General features: G+C 52.8%; 1 protein-coding gene across 2 annotated transcripts in view; it reads right to left on the bottom strand.

Annotated features, from left to right (window-relative positions):
• The window catches only part of RASSF5 (Ras association domain family member 5), a 65,437-nt gene that overhangs the window by 25,541 nt on the left and 22,421 nt on the right, over positions 1-17,475 (bottom strand). Inside the window, exon 2 of one of the 2 annotated variants that reach the window (XM_082702175.1) lies at positions 15,024-15,145. In XM_082702175.1, coding sequence (XP_082558301.1) covers positions 15,024-15,145 — 122 coding nt within the window. Of the gene's footprint in view, positions 1-2,516; positions 3,518-15,023; positions 15,146-17,475 lie in introns of those variants that run through there. The other variant, XM_082702176.1, reaches the window with a different exon arrangement.

Here is a 17,475-nt window from a genome sequence, read left to right as displayed (position 1 = left end):
GCAGCTTGGGCCCCACCAGGCGCAGGCCTGAGGCAGATACAGGTCGTTCTGACAAGGCTATTTATAGCCACCGTCTTGACGACGTTGCTGGGATGAGGGCCCTAGTCTCTCTGCGACCGGGAAACACACAGACGCCTTTCCTTGGAGACAGGAAAGAGGAATTCCCTTAGGAGCTCAGACGTGACCTGTCTTCGGGGAGGAAGGAAGCAGCCTTCTTAGGGATCAGAAAGGGGTCGTGATAGCACAGGAGGTTTCTCTGAAACCCCCCTCCAGTAGCGGCTGCAGGGGAGAAGACGGAGCTGAAAATGTGATTAAAGGCAGAACGACCCTTCAAAGGACGAAAGACAGAAACATTTGGATGAAGCTTCCCCAGCTCCGGAGTCAGGCACACACCCCTTCACCCTCCAGGCCTCACTCCCCAGACTGAGCCGTGCTGAAAGCAAGCCTGGGCTGAGAAGCACTGCTGTCCGGCCCGGGATCTCCTCAGCCAGGGGCTCGGCAAAGGCCAAGCTCAGAGGGGCTATGCCCACCATCCTTTCCCGTCAGGAGCACTCAGCCTCATCACCCCGTGCAGGGTCCAACAAACAAGTTTCTTAGAAGGGATTCCTGCCCCGTTGAGGGCTTCTGTGCTGGGGCAAATGAGGTATGCAGAGACCTCACCTCAGGGCATGGATTCAAGATCTAGACAGAGTAAAGAAAGAGCTGACGTGGGTACCAAACCAAAGGAGTATTTTCAGGAGCAACGCTTTGGGAGGCGAGGAGGAGGACAGAAGGCTGTCTGGGCCAAGAAACAAGTCACCCACCATTCCCAACCCCACCCCGGGAATATTTTCTTACAAGATATTTCTATCTCTCCCAAGAAGTACCAGACACAGCTACCGCTTTCCTTTGCCAAGGAAAAGAAACCCCAGCTTTGCAGGGCCCTTTCGTGCACCCCATCCTGCCAAAAGCCCACCTTCTGGGACCAAGGGCTCACAGCCTGGCTGGCAGTAAGCACCGCAGCTAAACCCCCTTTTCAAAACAGGAACCATTTCCTCCCCAGGCAGCAGCAAAACTCTCTAGAGCCATGGTCTGACCTTAGCTGCATATCAGAAGGACGCGCGGAGCTTTTCAAAATCCTGATGCTCAGGCCATACCCTAAGCCAAAGTAAGTCAGACTCTCTACTTCTGGACAGGTACCCACATTTTCTAAAGCTCCCCGGCTAATTCTAGGGTGCAGCTAAGGCTGAGAACCACCGGTCTAAAGACCCCAGACAGCCAGAGTGCCTGTGGGGTGAGGGGTGAGGGGCTGTCCACACCATGAGGCAAGAACCCCAACAGAGAGCAGGGCACCACCCCTTGGCAGCCATGCCCTACCTACTCCTGTTCCCCAGCCCCCCAGTACCGGCCCTGCTCCCCAGCCTCATCACAGGGTGCCCCAGATAGCAGGCGCTGGTTCCAGGGGTCGTTTTAGTTGATTCCTTCAAACACCAATATCAAAACTTTCCTTTGGTTCTTGGGCATCCTCTCACAACCGAAAGGTCCAGTACATTGGTGTAATGTCAGAATCCAGGAAGTGCAGGGTCTACGGGCAATATGAATTAGTCAGGAAGGAGGCCCCAGAGTCAGGCCTGGGGAAGTTTCTGGTGAATCTGCCCATGTAGGACCGCTAAATTGATGAGTGTGCACAAACCTGTGAAACTTAGCAGCTCACTTCTGTCTGTGAGCAGTCCCTGTTAGGCAATCTCTCCCCTTGGCTTGGAAGCCTCTCATCTAAATAGCACAACAAACAAACAAATAGAGCTCTTCTGCCGCTCCCACCAAGGATGTGGCAGATCCGTGATCCGTAGCAGCCGGGAGGGTGTGGCCAGGGGACTCGGGCTCGCAGGGTGCCCAGAGTTGCTACAGGAAGCACATACGACCCCCTTCAGGTGACCCCAACAAAGTCAGTAAGTTAAAATGGTAGCAAGACAGAGACTTAGAGAAGGTCTAGTTTGCTTCTAAAAACTCCCTACACTTCTGCAAAGTCACTACAACTGTGTTTTAAGATATTCTGGCCACTCACAATACGGAAGTGTCGACCTGTGAGTGTTTACCCTACTGGGCGCCATCCATTTTCCACCCAGAACTTCAAAGCTCAGGTTTGGGGCGGTGGGGGGGGGGGTGTTGACACAGAGCAGTTGGCCTGTCACCTTCCCAGGCACAGGTGATCATGTCACCAGACTGAGCCAAGCACTGTCACCAAGTCATAGAGAGCCGTTTTGAAAAGGTCCAGGGCCAGGAAATACTGAAAAGGGCATTAAAAAGAGAAGAGTGTTTGCTGGTGGTCCTGGAAGGGCTCCAGATCCAACCTTTGGTCCACTTAGCCCACAAGTTCAAGAGGGTCCCAGGGCAACTGGCCACCCCTTCTGATAACACATGGCCTTGCCTGTTGGCCAGGATGCAGGTTTCCCTCCTGGACCACGGAAGTGATTCTCTCTGGCCCCTACCCCCTAAGCCCGCAGTCAAAGGCTTTTGCATTGGATCGTGATGTTTACCTTGGAAGGATGTTTGCTCTGCACATTTCTGAAGAAGGTGGTCTTGGCAGTGAAGAAGCAATCCTCCAGTTCCTCCTCCAGGCTGCAGTACCCACTACTCATGCTGCTGTCCACCGTCATCTAGCCCGGGGGCCCCGCGAGGCACAGGGCGCGTGTCACCGGCCGGGCTCCTGCGGCGGCCCAGGGAGGAGGGGATCCCCGCCCCAAGATCTACCAGCGCGAGCTCCCAGCCTCGCAGCGGGCTGGGGTGGGGGGGGGGGTGCTGTCACCCGTCTAGGCGCAGCCCATCCGCCGCCTGGGCTCTCAGGCTGGGCCCCGAGCGGCTCCGGTGGGGGGGTAACCTGCGCCCTTCTCCGCGCGCCGCCCGGGCTGCAAGCTCCCGGGTGGGACGTGGGCGCCCGCCTCGCGCGCGGCGCTCCCCGGCTCACTCGGCATCCGCGGTTTCGTCCCCTCCGCCCCGCGCGCAGAACGCCATCTCGACACCTCCCCCGCCTGCCCGCGCCTTTCCTGCCCCTCGCCCTGCGCGCAGAGGAGTCGGAAGCCACTTCCTCTCGCAAGGTTCCCCAAAGCCCGGCTGGGCTGTCGCGGCGCCCCTCCCCCCGCCCGCCCCTGGCCTGCGCCTCCCCACCTCCCTCGGTGGCCCTGGATCCCCGGGACAGGTGGGCCTGGGGCACCAGAGGTCAGGTTAGGGATGCCGGGAAGGAACAGACCGGGACGCGCGCGAGGGAGAAAATTCCCTATGGCCTTTCTTCATGCCTCTGGAAACAGCTCCTTCTCGTCACCCATGATGGCTCATGTTCAAGGAGTAGAAAGGGCTCTAAGGTCCTCGCCGGCTCCCCTCCCTTCCTCCCACCCTCCTCCTCATCCACTCTCACATCCCCCATTCACCAGGAGCCCGGTCAATCAGAGTGGTTGGAGAAGTAACCGGAGAAGAAGAAAATCAATATCTGGTCTGCCTGGAGAAGCAGCAGTATTTTAACTTGGAAATGCGAGAAGAAACTGCAGGGGCCCCACAAGCATATGCAAATCATATGCAAAGTTATGGCAACCTGGAGCGCAAGCCTCCCCTTCCTCCCACACGCAGCACTTGGCCCTCCGGAAGACTCAGGATACCAAAGGAGCCTCCACACACCAAATAACCCAAGTTATCTATACATTTTCCTGACAATCTGGCCAGGAGGGGGTCTTTGCCAGTTCCTGTCATTCCTATCAAAGACGGCTCATTACATGTCCCCATCAGACTGGATGAAGGAACATCTTCCTCGACCAGGGTTTAGCCCTCCAAGCAATTAGGGTGATACTCCCATAACCTTTCGGCCCAGGTCTGCACAGCAATAGCAGTTAGAGGTACCCTTGCTTGCTTGCATAACTCCTGTGCCTGGGCAGTAAACTTCCCCAGAGCCTTGAGGTAGAGAATATTATTCCCATTTTATGGATGAGGAAACTGAGGCTCAGAGTCCTACAAGGAAGATATGTGTCCTGGGACTCAGACCCAGGCCTGTGCAACTCCAGGGCCCATGCTTTTAGCCTCTTGATCTACAGTCTCTCCACAGAAATGGGGCTGTTCTGGTGTGCACTCTGCCATCTTTCAGTAGAGTGGGGCCTGGAGTCCCATGACCAGCAAGGCAAGGCCAGGGACACCGTTCTCAGAGCCTGATGCCCTGGGGACACTGGTGTGTCCCAGAGAGTGGCTAAGAGGGGCGATCAGGACTCTCTCCGGGTTTGTGCGGCTCTTCCTTGCAGGTCTGGAACACTCCAATCCGGGGGAAGCACAAGCTGGCCAGAGGGCTAGACTCAGCCCCCAGATACCAAGCTACCCGCTCCATTTTAAGCTATCGTTATTTTTATGAGAAACTCCCTTCCTCCCCCACCTTAGCCAAATCTGTCAGTGCTCAGGAGGGTTTCAAACTGCAGCCCAGTTTGGCTCCATCCTCCAACACAGTCTTTCTCCCAGAAGCCTGTGAGTGCCTGGCAGGTAGAAGCACAAGACAGCTGAGAGCTGCCCACCGCCCTGGGCTCAGGAGATCGGTCCACACCAGCAGCAAGTGCAGGTGAGCAGCTGGGGGGTGGGCTACAGTGAGCTACTGGGTGTTTTGGGAGGAAGAGCTCACCGCTCATAGGGTTGAAGAACCTCTGGCTTGGTCTGGAACAATCTTTCCTTCAAATGAGTATTTTAGTGCTAGTTTCTTGGGAGTGAGGGAGAGATGTCCCCAGAGACAGCAGTTCAGGCAAAAGAATCGTGTCAGCCTCACCAGTACCTCCAAATCCAATGCTGACTGATGAACGCTGCAGGGAGGGAGCCCCTGCATGAGCCTCGGGCCCTCAGTAGCCTGTTTTGTCCAGCCAGCAAAGAAATGCACTTCTCTTTATCAAAGGAACCTCCTGGCTCTGTGGGAATCCAATATTTAAGGAAAAAATGGGCCCAGATTCTTTGTGGCCACACTGTGTCCTTGGAGTCAAGCAGGGACCTCTGCAAAGCAATTGCAATGCCACGCATTCAAAAGGCACAATCCTAAGAGACAGCAGGTGACAACCTCTTTGAACCCCAAACCAAAGTGCCCCAGGAGTTGGCATGCCTCTCTTCTTGTGCACAACACGCCAGCTGTGAGACCTGGTTAGGAGAAGTTCTAAGTGACACTGTGTTCTTTTAGGGTGCAGCTACATGCCATTCCAAATATTATGCATATTTGCTGCTGTCTGAATAGGGCTTCTGGAAGCCTTTTTACCATTCACTGCTTGGCCAGCTCTAGAACCTTGAGAGCAGGTTGTTATATCCATTTCACAGGTAGGAAAGTGAGGGAAATAACAGATTCCATCACAGCTCCTGCTTCCCAAGTCTCTTCCCTCCAAGTTAGTGTCCTTCCCCCACCCCGCTCCACCTGCCTATGACTCCAGGCCTGCAAGGGAGCCATGAGTAAGAAGTCAGCAACACAGAGACTGTGTTGGTGAGGACCCTGGGATTCGAAGAAATCTGCAAAGATCAAACACAATAAAGTTGGCCAGCCTCCAGGAGGAAAAGTCTAGACTGAAGCTCCAGGGGCCTTAAGAGAGGAAGACTGGATTCCTTTCAGTGTCTAATGACCCCGTCAGCACCTCTTCCCTATGAGTAATCAGCACTGAGAACCTGGGAGAGGGGGAGAAGGGGCAGGGGAACGCAGGAGCCACTGGCGGGGAACATGCAAGAAACAGGGACTGGCTGTTCTTGTCCCTGAGCCGGGGAAGAGGCGTCCGGACCTCCGGCTGCAGCCTAAGCCTCGGGAGCCTTAAATCCAAGGCATCGTGCTGGGGTTCCGGAAGCCCCACTGAGATGGTGAAGTGGGTGACTTTCCTGGCTCAAAGTTTCAGATGATGAAAGACACTATTTTAAGCTTCCTTCCTTTCTCAGATGTGATCCTGACATGTGCCCAGATCCCCTCATTTGATCCACCGCGTGGTTCCGCGTGTTCCAGAAAAGCAGTATCACAAGACCGGGAGCCGGGAGCTGCTACTCTATCCCAGCTCCAACTCCGGCTTGATTCGGCGTCTGGAGCCGCTCAGCACCCGAGGATTCCCCCACTGTCCCGCTGCAGGGTGTGGGGGTGGAGGTCAGATGGGGGGGCCTTGTGACCTACCAACACATTCAGAGGCTGAAAACCAGGGTGACGTGCCCCTCGATCCCTGAAACAGAGTTTGAAATTATTCTTAGCCGGTACGTGCAGGCCTCGTACGGCTAGCTTCGTGTGTATCCTTTCATTTAATTCCCTACAACCAACTGATGAGGAAGCTACAGTTCTTATCTCTCTCTTACAGAAAGGAGAAGGAGGTTTGGGCAGGTTAAGCAATCTGCACATAGTTGTACATGCTGGTTCATGGTGGAGCCAAATGAACCCAGCGGGTCTGACCTCAGTACCCAGTTCTGGAACACTCCGTAATAGTACGTTATTGCTCCCGTAGTACCTTCCTGCCTGAAATCACAGGCCATCACAAACCACGCAGGACCCGCTTTCCCAGCCTACCTATGTCCTGTCTTCCCGGCAGCTTGTTGGGATTTTCCAGGGTCCAGCCACTGAGTCTTCTGGTCCTGGCACCCCGCACCCCCAGCCCAGGAGCTTAGTCTGATGTCTGCCAGTGGTGTCCATCCTACCTCACAGACTCGTGCCTCAGAACCCTCTCCCTCCAGGTAGCCCCAGGTGGAGCTACATCTAGCTCCAGCCACAGCTCACCGAGTACCCGGGGCTCCCCTCTGAAGTCTCGCGGGCGACAAGTCCGAAACTGAGCTCGTTATTCCCTGCTTCCCCTCCCCCTGCTCCTTCACCATGAGTAGGTCCTCGCTCAACGAATGCCATGAACATAGATTATTGCAAAGCTTTCTAGTAGTTTCCTTTGTTTCCATCTCAGCCTTCTCCAAACTCCCCGCCTCCTTGTGGCCAAAGTCACCCTTCTGTACTAAGATCTGATCAGGGCTATTCTATTATAAAACCTTCTATTCAAATTTCAACTAATAGTTACTGAATATCACTGCACTATACTCCTTACTCTGTGCCCAGCTCTAGTCGCTTATTCTTTCATCCTTTCATTTAAGAAATATTTACCAGGCACCTTCTACATGACAAGTACTAAACTAGGAGTTCGGACTGAGGCCTGGATAAGACATTGTTTCTGCCTCTCACCACACAGTCTAATAGAACGGCAGGAAATAAGAAGTTATATTAGAATTGCCAAGTTCTTGGGGCACCTGGGTGGCTCAGTGGGTTAAGACACTGCCTTCAGCTCAGGTCATGATCTCAGGGTCCTGGGATCGAGTCCCACATCGGGCTCTCTGCTCTGCAGAAAGCCTGCTTCCTCCTCTCTCTCTCTCTCTCTCTGCCTGCCTCTCTGCCTACTTGTGATCTTTCTCTGATCTTTCTCTGTCAAATAAATAAATTCTTAAAAAAAAAAAAAAAAAAAAAAACAAGAGAAATTTATTAAAAAAAAAAGAATTGCCAAGTTCTTACACATTTTCTGGTCTCACCAGATCGGCACAACCCTGCAAGGAGATATTTTGCAGATGAGTAAACTGAGGCTCAGAGTGGTTCATTTGCCCAAGGTCACAGAGCAAGTAAAGGGTAGGATCTGATTTCAAACCCAGAGCGCCTATGTCCGACAGCTTTCCACGACAATCGTTGTCCTTCATCCAACAACTCTCCAGTGCCTGCAGGGAGGTTCCAAATTCTGGAGCAGGTCTTCAAGGCCCTTCAAGACCCATGGCCAGCCAGCAGTCCATTCACACCCACCTCTAGCCACAAGACAGCCTCCCTCCTTAAGCTGTGCAGAATTTGTTTCACATTCCTGGCAGCTGCCCTGCCCTCTTGTGGTTTGTTTTGTTGTTTTCTCTGCCTGTCAAAACCCCCCAGGTCCTCCCCTCTTCCTGACACATGTTCACCAATCCCGACAGGACGGCCTCCACCTTCCCCACGTTTGTCAGAAGCAACCTTTCCCAGATGTCCTCTTGGTGGTGGTGGTGGGGGTGTTGAACCTTAAAAATTCCACTCTCCATCCCGAGAGCTTCGTTTTACAGCATTAAACCAGCTGTGCAGAGCGAAGAGCTCAATTTCTCCCCAGACGACTTCCTGTCATAAAAGGTGAGCGGCTACACACCTCTTAGGGTGGGCTCACAGGAGATTTGCTTTCTCGCGGGTCCTAGCCCACACAGCACTTCTGTTGTTTGGCTGCTAGCTTAAGAGCTTTGACAGGACCCTTCCACTTAAAAACACTGAATGCAGTGAAATTAGCCCAGACCAAGAGGCACAGGTCCTAAAGAGCTCCTGCCAGGTTTGACTCAGCCACCGGGGAGTCTACCTTCTAATTGTCCCCTTCTCATCAGACTAGAGAATCACAAAAGATGATTCTGACCCACAATCACCATCTCTCATCTGCCCCTCTCCAGGCAAGACCAGTTACCCAGGGCAGTGTGGTCTCCAGGGTAAGACACAAACAACTCTCTCACCGTGACACATATAAAGCTGCCTCCTCAGAAACTCGGGACTGACTTGGCCCAGCCAGAGGACATCTCAGGCAGCCACTGTTTCGCAGGTAGGAGGAGGAGGTGGGGCTGTGATGAACACCCGGGAAAGGTCTCCAAAACTTAAGGATTTCTAGAGAAATAAGTTCTAGAGCTCTGCCACTCCCCAGAGCCAGGATCTCAGGTTGGGAAGACTTTCCGCTCTGCCAGACTGGAAACAAGCTCTGTGGGTTGGCTTGAGCTGGTCAGATAGGCCTTGGGGCAGCTCCTGTGAGAGGCAGCTGTCTAGCGGAGATGAATCACTGACAGCCTGGGCCAGCACTTCTGGCTTCTAGAGCGTGGAAGGAAGTCTGTGGAAGGTGGAGAAGCTGTCTCAAATGTAGCCAGAGTGGAACAGGACAGCTGGGGACTGGCCCTGCCTTTGGCACATGTGGATGGGCTGACAACAAATGAAATACAATGGGGTTATAAAATATATTCAATTAATCCAAAATAAGATGGGGGCGGGGGGAGGGGGGAGAAGGAACAAAGAACAGAAAGGACAGACAAAAAAATAGAAAGATGATAGACTTAAAATCTAATTATATCAATAATCACATTAAATGCAAATGATCTAAATAACCCAATTAAAGGGCAGAGATTATCCAATTGGATTTTAAAATAAACAAGATCCAACTATTTGCTGTCTACAGGAAATGAGTTTTAAATATAAAGACAAACCTAGCCTAAAAGTGAAAGGATGGATTTATAAATATCATGCTCCTGGTAATCAAAAGAAAGCTGGAGTGGCCTGTATTGAAATCAGACAAAGTAGATTTCAGAGTCAAGAATATTACCAGGGAGGGGCGCCTGGGTGGCTCAGAGGGTTAAAGCCTCTGCCTTCGGCTCGGGTCATGATCCCAGGGTCCTGCTCTCTGCTCCGCAGGGAGTCTGCTTCCTTCTCTCTGCCTGCCTCTCTGCCTACTTGTGATTTCTGTCTGTCAAATAAATAAACAAAATCTTTAAAAAAAAAAAAAAAAGAAGGGATAAAGAAGGTTATTTCATCATGAGACGAGGTCAATTAATCAAGAGAACATAATCTTAAATGTTTATGTAATAAATAATGGAGCTTCAAAATTTAGCAAGATAGAAGCCTATGGAGAAATAGGCTATAGATATAGATAGAAATAGAGATAGATATATAGATATAGATATCTGTAGATATTGATAAATCTATATTCCTAACCTATATAGATATAAATCTATATATATGCTTATATATAATATAATATATATAATAATATATATATTTTAGGCACAATTATATTTGGACATTTCAGTCCCTCTCCTTCAATAACGGATAAAACATGTAGACAGGGCACAGGTGTGCCTTAACAAAGTTGTTACCGGTCACAATCCAATGTGATATACCTTTGGGGAGCATTTCTGAGGAGACCTAGGACCCAGAACACGAGGAGGTGCCTGCAGGTGTCCCTCTGTAGTGTGTGTTCAGGCGCCGCCCCGCAGGGACAAACCCCCGCCTCCCAGTTTCTCCCGACTTGCTTCTGGCTCCCCCGTGTGGTAGTTCTGGGTTCAGCATGGGGCCTTCCGGCAGAGGGTTGGGGCAGGAGTGACCAGGGTTCTGGAAAGGCAGAGCCTCGGGGAGAGAGAGAGATGGTGGCATGCCTGCGGGAGGGGAGCACAGGGCCAGGAGCCAGGAAACTGGGCTCTCCACGCCAGCTGAGTCACCACCACACAGCGACTGCAGAGGGTGGGGGTTGGGGGGCGGTGACAGAAAGGCACCCCGTGCGACTGATCCACCCTGGAGCTTGGGAACCCGCCTGGCTGTCCCTTTGGTGTGTAGGTCTTGGTCTATAGAGGGGAGCAACAGGCAACTGTTATTCTTGAAGCAAACGGGCTGCGGACCGTTATAGAGTCATAGTTATAGACTATGCGGACCGTTATAGAGTCATAGTGTCCTGGTTGTAGGTCCAGGACAGTAACCCATCTTTCTGGCATTTTGGAGAGCTAGGAGAGCCAGACCATGAAGGATTTCTGCCCTAGTGCAGATTCGGGTTGATTTCGAGGGCTGTGGGAAGCCACCATGGGTTTTCATCGCGGGGAGGACAGGACCGACCCTCCCGTTGGGTCACTGGAGGCAGCAGAGACAGCCCTCCCACGTTACCTGCAGATTCGCAGGCCTTGGTCTGCACACGCCCTCGCACACATCCCCCTCCCCCCACCAGCCTCCTCACGACCCAGCACACCACCCAGTCCTCAGGGGAGAAGCCCAAGGCCCAGAGAACTAGGAGGTTGGCCCCGGGCCACATAGCAAGTATACTGTCTACACAGTCTGGATCAAAACCCAGCTCTTCTGCCACTGTGAAGCTCGTTGCTTTCTTTAAGAAAATATTTATTGCTTTAAAAAAAATTTCCTCCCTGGAAACAGATGAAAGCATCAGTTATTCAAGCAGCACTGATGCAAGCAGCAAAAGCTGAAAGGAATCTAACTCTACCCCCTTGGGACTCTTACCCACCCCCAAGGTGAAACCTCTTCAGTGGTTTGCCGGGTGGTATCCAAGCCCTCACTCTACACTAACACACACAGACATATGTGTGCAAAATACAGATAGGCTTGTCCTGTGGTGGGGGGGGGTGGGGTAGGCACTCATTTTTGCTTTGCACTATTCCCCACAGTACGTATGGACTGAGCTCTCCTTCGGATGCATGCCTTAGAATTGGCTTGGACAGCTGGAACTTTCTTCCCAGCTACCCGGGCTGTCTCCGCTGCTTACAGTGCCCCTTAGGCAGCGGCTGGACCCAGGGCCCTGGTCATCAAAGAGTCAATGACCTAAGACACTATCCTCTGTTTGCGGCGTGTCCCACTGATGGCATCCGGAAGGATTTTAGAGTCATGCCCGGCTAGACAAACATGGACAGAATCTGAGGTCGTCCCTAGAAACACACTGTTCTTTTCATTTCAGAGAGTAAGTATTAATTGAACACATGTCAGGGGGAAAAAAATCCTCCATACATCAAACCCGTGATTTGAGGGTTTTCTAAATTTCTTTAACACACGCTTTATTTAAGTTTAATGAAATGAATCTATTTAAAGAGAAACATTGGGTAAATAGTAGCACAGGTGGAACATGGCTATGGCTGGCTTCCAAGTGAGGAAAGTACCCGAGCAAGGTTTGGGAGCTCCCGAGGGAGGGGCCGGGCTGTGCGGCCAGGAGCCGGGAGGCTGGCTTCCAGGGGCCGCTCCCGCTCCTGAAGGGGCAGGGGCAGGGGCAGGGGAGGGAACCCACACCCGGCAGATGTCAACCCGCTGTGATTTGAGTGGAAGGAAGAGTGGTTATGTTTTCTGATCATCCTCTGCTCATCCGATGTACTGAGACAAGAGAGAGATTGCCAGGAACACCCTGGCCTGCCATGGGTTATAAGAATCAACAGTTGAGGCCAGAAACTTCCACTCTGGGGGTTGCTTCCCTGAAGGCAATGAAAGGCACGGACCAAACTGGCAAACTCACACGCCACTGTGAGGGTACTGGGGAGTCCCTAAGGGTTGGGTTTTTTGGTTGTGTTTTTTTTTTGGGTTTTTTTGTTTTGTTTTGTTTTTCCACCAGAGGAGCAACTTTAAGAACACATGAAGCATAAGGTCTTTGGGATGCTACAGCCATACTGGCAATTTGTTGTGCTGTTTGGTCAAGGCCAACGATGTTCTCTAGGAATCAGGCTTTAAAAAAAAAAAAAAAGGAATCAGGCTTCAGATGAAGAAGGGATCTGGGGTGCACATGAAGGAGATTTGCTAGGTGCTTAAGGAAAAATCGCATGTATCAGACCTTGGAGACCTCTAAGGAAAGACTCTAAAAGCAACAGTTTCGTGGTGGAGAAGGCATAGGCAGGCAGCTGCCCTTCCTCTGCTGGCCCTGGGTGTCTCCCACATGGCCCTGTCAGCTTGCAGCCAGGGCTCTGAGTCCACCTCTGCACCCCCCCCACACACACACTCCTGCCCCCCTCCCTCCCTCCGTGCAGGAGGCGGCAAGGCAGAGAGAAGACAGCTGGAACCTTGGGATTACTGCTTTCCAACGGGGGATGCCAAAAACGTATCTACAGGGTGATCTCAACCATGTTTTGAAAAATGTATGAACGTACAGGAGGAAAATATAGAAAAGTTAACCAACAGCAGTCTCCTCCGGTTGGAGGAAAATCAGTGATTTTTCTTTTCCTTAAAGGTGGAAAGGAGAAAGGACATGACATTGAGACCACCCCCCCCCCCAGCAGCCATACGGCCCCCAAACTAGCTGAGTTCAGACGGGACCACAGCAAATGCCCCCCGGGAAGACGGCGCTGGCGCATGAAGCTAGCTCAGCCCAGGTGACTGTGTCAAGGTGAAAGAAAGCTCCATCCTGGTATTTAACTGAAAATCAACTCAAGGCGGAAATCAGCACAAACAAGCTTTTTAGAGAAGGGGAGTGAGCCTGGAGCACGGCCCGGGTTTTATTGATAGAAGGCTCGGTCCTGCCCTCGCTGTGCTGAAGCAGGCGGCCAGGCCTGGCCAAGGCAAACAGAACAGCCTGACCCAGCCGGGAGCAAACCCCACTCCAGGCCGTCGGTGGCTGGGGGCCACTCGGCACCCATGCGGGACACTTGGATCCCCCAACGTGGTTCTGTATGGCTCCTTCTATAATTCAGTGGGGGATCTACTCTAGACACGGCCTCGATTCAGCTTCCAGAGGGTTCTGAGGTGGCGTCCTCTTCCCAACAGAGGAGAAGGGGCCACTCCGCTTCCAAAGACTCAGACTTGGAAGGCCTCGTGTGCTGCTGGCATCCCAAGCAGGAGACGAGGTATAGAGCAAACTCCAGGGCCTGCCCTGGGGCCTTCCGCCCCCCTCACCTGCCAGGCTAACCTGTTCCAGGCCAGGCTTTCTCAACCTCCACACTGTGGACATTCAGGGTCAGGCGATGCTTTGTTGTGGGGACCTGTCCTGTGTCGTGGAGGGCAGTCAGCAGCTTCCCTAGCCTCCCCCATCAGACTCCAGTAGCATCACCCCAGTTGTGACAACAAAAAATGTCTCCAGAAACTGACATTTTTAGGAAACGTTGTCACACGGTGTGCTGTGTAACCACCCTCCTCCTTCTCATAACGCAAACCTTCAGCAAAATTCTGCAGCAGTCGCCAGGGTTTGGGAGGTCCCTGAGGAGGTCCTTTTCCTCCTCACCCCTCATGGGGCAAGGCCCTCCCGGGAGGCCGGGCTACCTTCAGGCCACACCATAAACAGTTACAATTGCAAAGTGTGTGGAAGAGGCAAAGAGTTTTTAAAATATTGATCTTAGAGTCGGTTCAATCTCACGCTTATAAAAACATACATCATATTTGCTTTCTAGCAATGCTTTCTTAGTGGGAGAAAAGAGGTGGGGGGTGGTGATTACTGCGGTCAGCTAATCTCGGGATTTGGGGCCGACTTGGGGTTTCCCAGGGCCACTGGTATTTTCTTCAGGAAATAACCAGTCGTTCAGCACCTATATTGTCTCTCACAACACTCTGGGCATTTTCCTCATAAACATGGTGCTTATTTGATTATCTCGTTCCCTGACGCTGCTGCCAGCCCAGAGAGGCCAGGGGCCATGTCTGCTCCCTTCATCACTAAGTCCTTGGCATCTCTGGGCCTTGCATACAGTCAACCTTCAAAACATATTTGCCAAATGAATGAATGAATGGTATCTAGGGACCATCCTTACATCCTTGACTAGCAACCATGGACTCATACATTAGGGATCAGATCACCTCCTCTGGGAAGTCTTCCCTGATTTCTCCCAACAGAACCAATTGCCTCCTGTACTCAGAACACTTGATTCATACTTTCCATTGCAACATGCATCATGGTATACACTACTTGGTTGTATTCTGCCTCCCCTGCCAGAATGTAAGCTCTCTGTGGGTAAGAACTGCAATGATGTATCATTTACAATCCCCGCTCTCCTCAGTGCTCGGCACACAGGGGACACTCAATAAATCCTTGTTCAGTGCAAGAATCAGAAAATGTTCTCCCGTCTCCACTCCAAATCCTAGACATCAAAGTTTGGACGCATCAATTCCCTGGTTCTTTAACACAAGGAAAGAATATCTGCCTGGCCCTTTTGAGGTTGAATCTAGACTGGCTGCCTGATTGGCCCACGGCATGATATGCTTGAAGAGCCTCAGCCCCAAGTCCCCACTGCCCCAGGGCCACGAGGCTTCAGGGGACCTTCAGGAGCCCTATCTCCTTTCAATCCTCACTACACCTGCACCTCTGGCTTAGAATCCCAGGTCAAAGCAGGCCTTGTGCTTGGAGAGACCTAATGAGGATTTCTGAATATCTACATACTTCTCGGGGTCACTGTTCCTGTTCCATCTGCCTGTTCCCTTGAAAAGGGGTGTGTCTGGCCAGAAGGGGACCCCAGGTTGCATGGAATGCATGCTGACCAGAGCTCCTGGGCAAAGAACGTAGAGCCTAGGCTACCAGCAGAAGCCATTCCCCGCCCGGTCCTGGAGCTCTGCTCCTTACCTGGCTGAAGATCGGCGTGAGGGTGCTTTCTGGAGAGGGTCTGTCCCGGGATGGGCCTTCCTGCCGACTGCAATCCAGCTGGATCAGGTGACGGCACTCCGGGTGGCAGGTGAATTTACAGTCTGGAAGGAAAGAACCACCGGGAGGTTAGGAGTCAGGTAGGATCCTGTCCACTTCCACCCAGAGAAACACCCCAGGAGACTGCGTTTAGCTCCAAGAAGGAAGAACGTGCAGGAGAGAAGCGGCAGCTGGGAGAAGAGCCCGAGGCCAGCAGAGATGCTGAGAGTTAGCGCGTGTTTTACACGTTGGCAAACTGTTTCCACCTCCATTATTTTGTGTAACCTTGCAGTCATGATTATTGCCACTTCACAGACAGGAAATTGGGGTCTAGAGACCTTAGGGACTTTCTCAAGGTCAGATTGTCTGACTTCAGGCTGGTGCTCTTTCTACTAATTTATATTAATCACCGGGGGGTCATGGATCCCCAGAGAAAGACTTCACTTTTCTGGGCCTCATTCTGCCAATCTGTAAAATACAGGTAATAGCTTCCCTGCCTGGTGCACAAGGAAGTTTCTGGTTCCAGGGGAGAACGAGTCTTAACAAATTAAAAGTGCCTCCAGGGACAGAGGCATTTCATCCACAGGAAGGGCTGTTGCCTGTCTCCAACCCTGACCCAGCTGGAAATGTGGAGGTGGCTTCTCTAACCCAGCTAAAAGGGTCTACGGTGAACATCCCCCATAGGTGCCCCCTGGGAGAGCATACGTCTCATAGACAATATTCATTTCCATGGAGGCGGGACTTAATTTCCAGGGTTGAAAAGAGCCTTGGGAACTACTCTGGAGATGGGGAGACCGGGGCTCAGAGGAGTGAGTGAGTTTGCCCAGTGACACCCAGCTCAGCCTCTGCTGGGACCAGCGAGGCTCGGCCAGGCGGCCGGTACTGCAGAGGGCAGCTGTGAAGCAACCGGTGGCCGCTAAAGACACCCACACACGCCCACCAGCAGGTGAAATGTTCGGACTTGCTCCGGTTTCAGTGGGGCCCCCACAGAGAGCTGCTGAGCCTGCTGGGCTCACTTGTCCTAGAGGTACCACAGCTCAGCCAGAAGACCCTCCAGCTTGGGTGTGAAGTCGCTCTTGGGGACTGGCTTCCTGACTTTGCAGCCGGGTGTGTGGGGATGGGCGGGTGTGGGCAGGGTTCGTGGCAGGCGGTAAGAGAGCCCGCCCTCATTTGGATAACCTGGGAACCACTTCTGGCTGATAAGAGCTCCGGTTCTGGGATGCCTGGGCGGCTCAGTTGGTTGGTGTCTGCCTTCAGCTCAGGTCGTGATCCCAGGGTGCTGGGATCTCTGCTCGCATTGGGCTCTCTGCTCAGAGGGAAAGCCTGCTTCTCCCTCTGCCTGCCCCTCTCCCTGCTTATGTTCTCTCTCCCTCATATAAATAAATAACACCTTAAAAAAAAAAAAAGAAAGAAAGAATTCAGGCTCCTGACACTCTTTTCCTTCCTTATAACAAGTTCCAGAAACCAGCCCATTTGGACTTTTCCTCCGAAAGCCACTGTAGCACCCTCCATCTTGGGCCAGGGGTGGGTCCCCTCCTCTCCCACTCTTCTGGGGAGTTTGGAAGGGAGGCCCCCACTCTCCCCAGCTTCCCTCTCCCTTTACCCCCCGCCCCCCGCCACCAAAGGTGAGCACCTGGGCCACATTCCTCCCACAGGTTTTGCCATGAACGTCTGCCGGAGAGCACACAAATGCAGAGACACGCAGATTCCAGAACCCCGTAACCATCTCACTCAATGGTCTGAAGCCCCCGGCCGCCTTTCCAGGATGGCAGTTCGAAGCTCTCGGACTTACCGGCCTCCTGCCAAAGGCCGCCAACATCTATTCCTTCAGACCCCACCCCTGTCTAAGCCTTCCTGACTCTCCTTCATAGAAGCCTTCCCCTCACCTGGGGATGGAATGGCGAAGCCGTTGTCTGAGGTGGGCACCCCATGCCTCCAAGGGCCCACATGCCTTTCTGGCCCCCTGCCCCTGTAGGAGATCCCTGCCCCGCACAAAGACAGCCTCACGCCTAGTGGGGTGAACAGCACAGGGGGTGTGCGGGCCAGGTCTCCCTTGCCCGAAGTACCCGGAAATGCCGGGGCTCTGCTAAGGCAGCCCCGAGGCCAGAGTCCACACAGAGGAGCATTGTTCTGGGACTCCGCTCCTGGGACGCACCTGTACCACCTCTGGCAGCGCACTGAGCGGTGAAGAATGCCATGGGGATGCCAAGCAGGGGAAACAAGGAAGAGAAGGAAGGACTAGAAGCTCTCCTAACTCTACAGCAGGCAAGAGCTGTCGCCAGCTCACAAATGGGGAAGCGGCTCAAGACAGGAGAAGGTCTTCTAGTCTCTTCTTTGAACTCCTGGTACTGCTGACACAGGCTCTGTAGGCCCCTCTGTGCGTCCAGTTCTCTCA

The sequence above is a fragment of the Mustela nivalis genome, assembly GCF_964662115.1.
Source record: "Mustela nivalis genome assembly, chromosome: 16".
In the NCBI taxonomy this organism is placed as follows: domain Eukaryota; kingdom Metazoa; phylum Chordata; class Mammalia; order Carnivora; family Mustelidae; genus Mustela; species Mustela nivalis.
The sequence above is the reverse complement of the archived record's forward strand: the minus strand, read 5'-3'. Positions and strand labels throughout refer to the sequence as shown.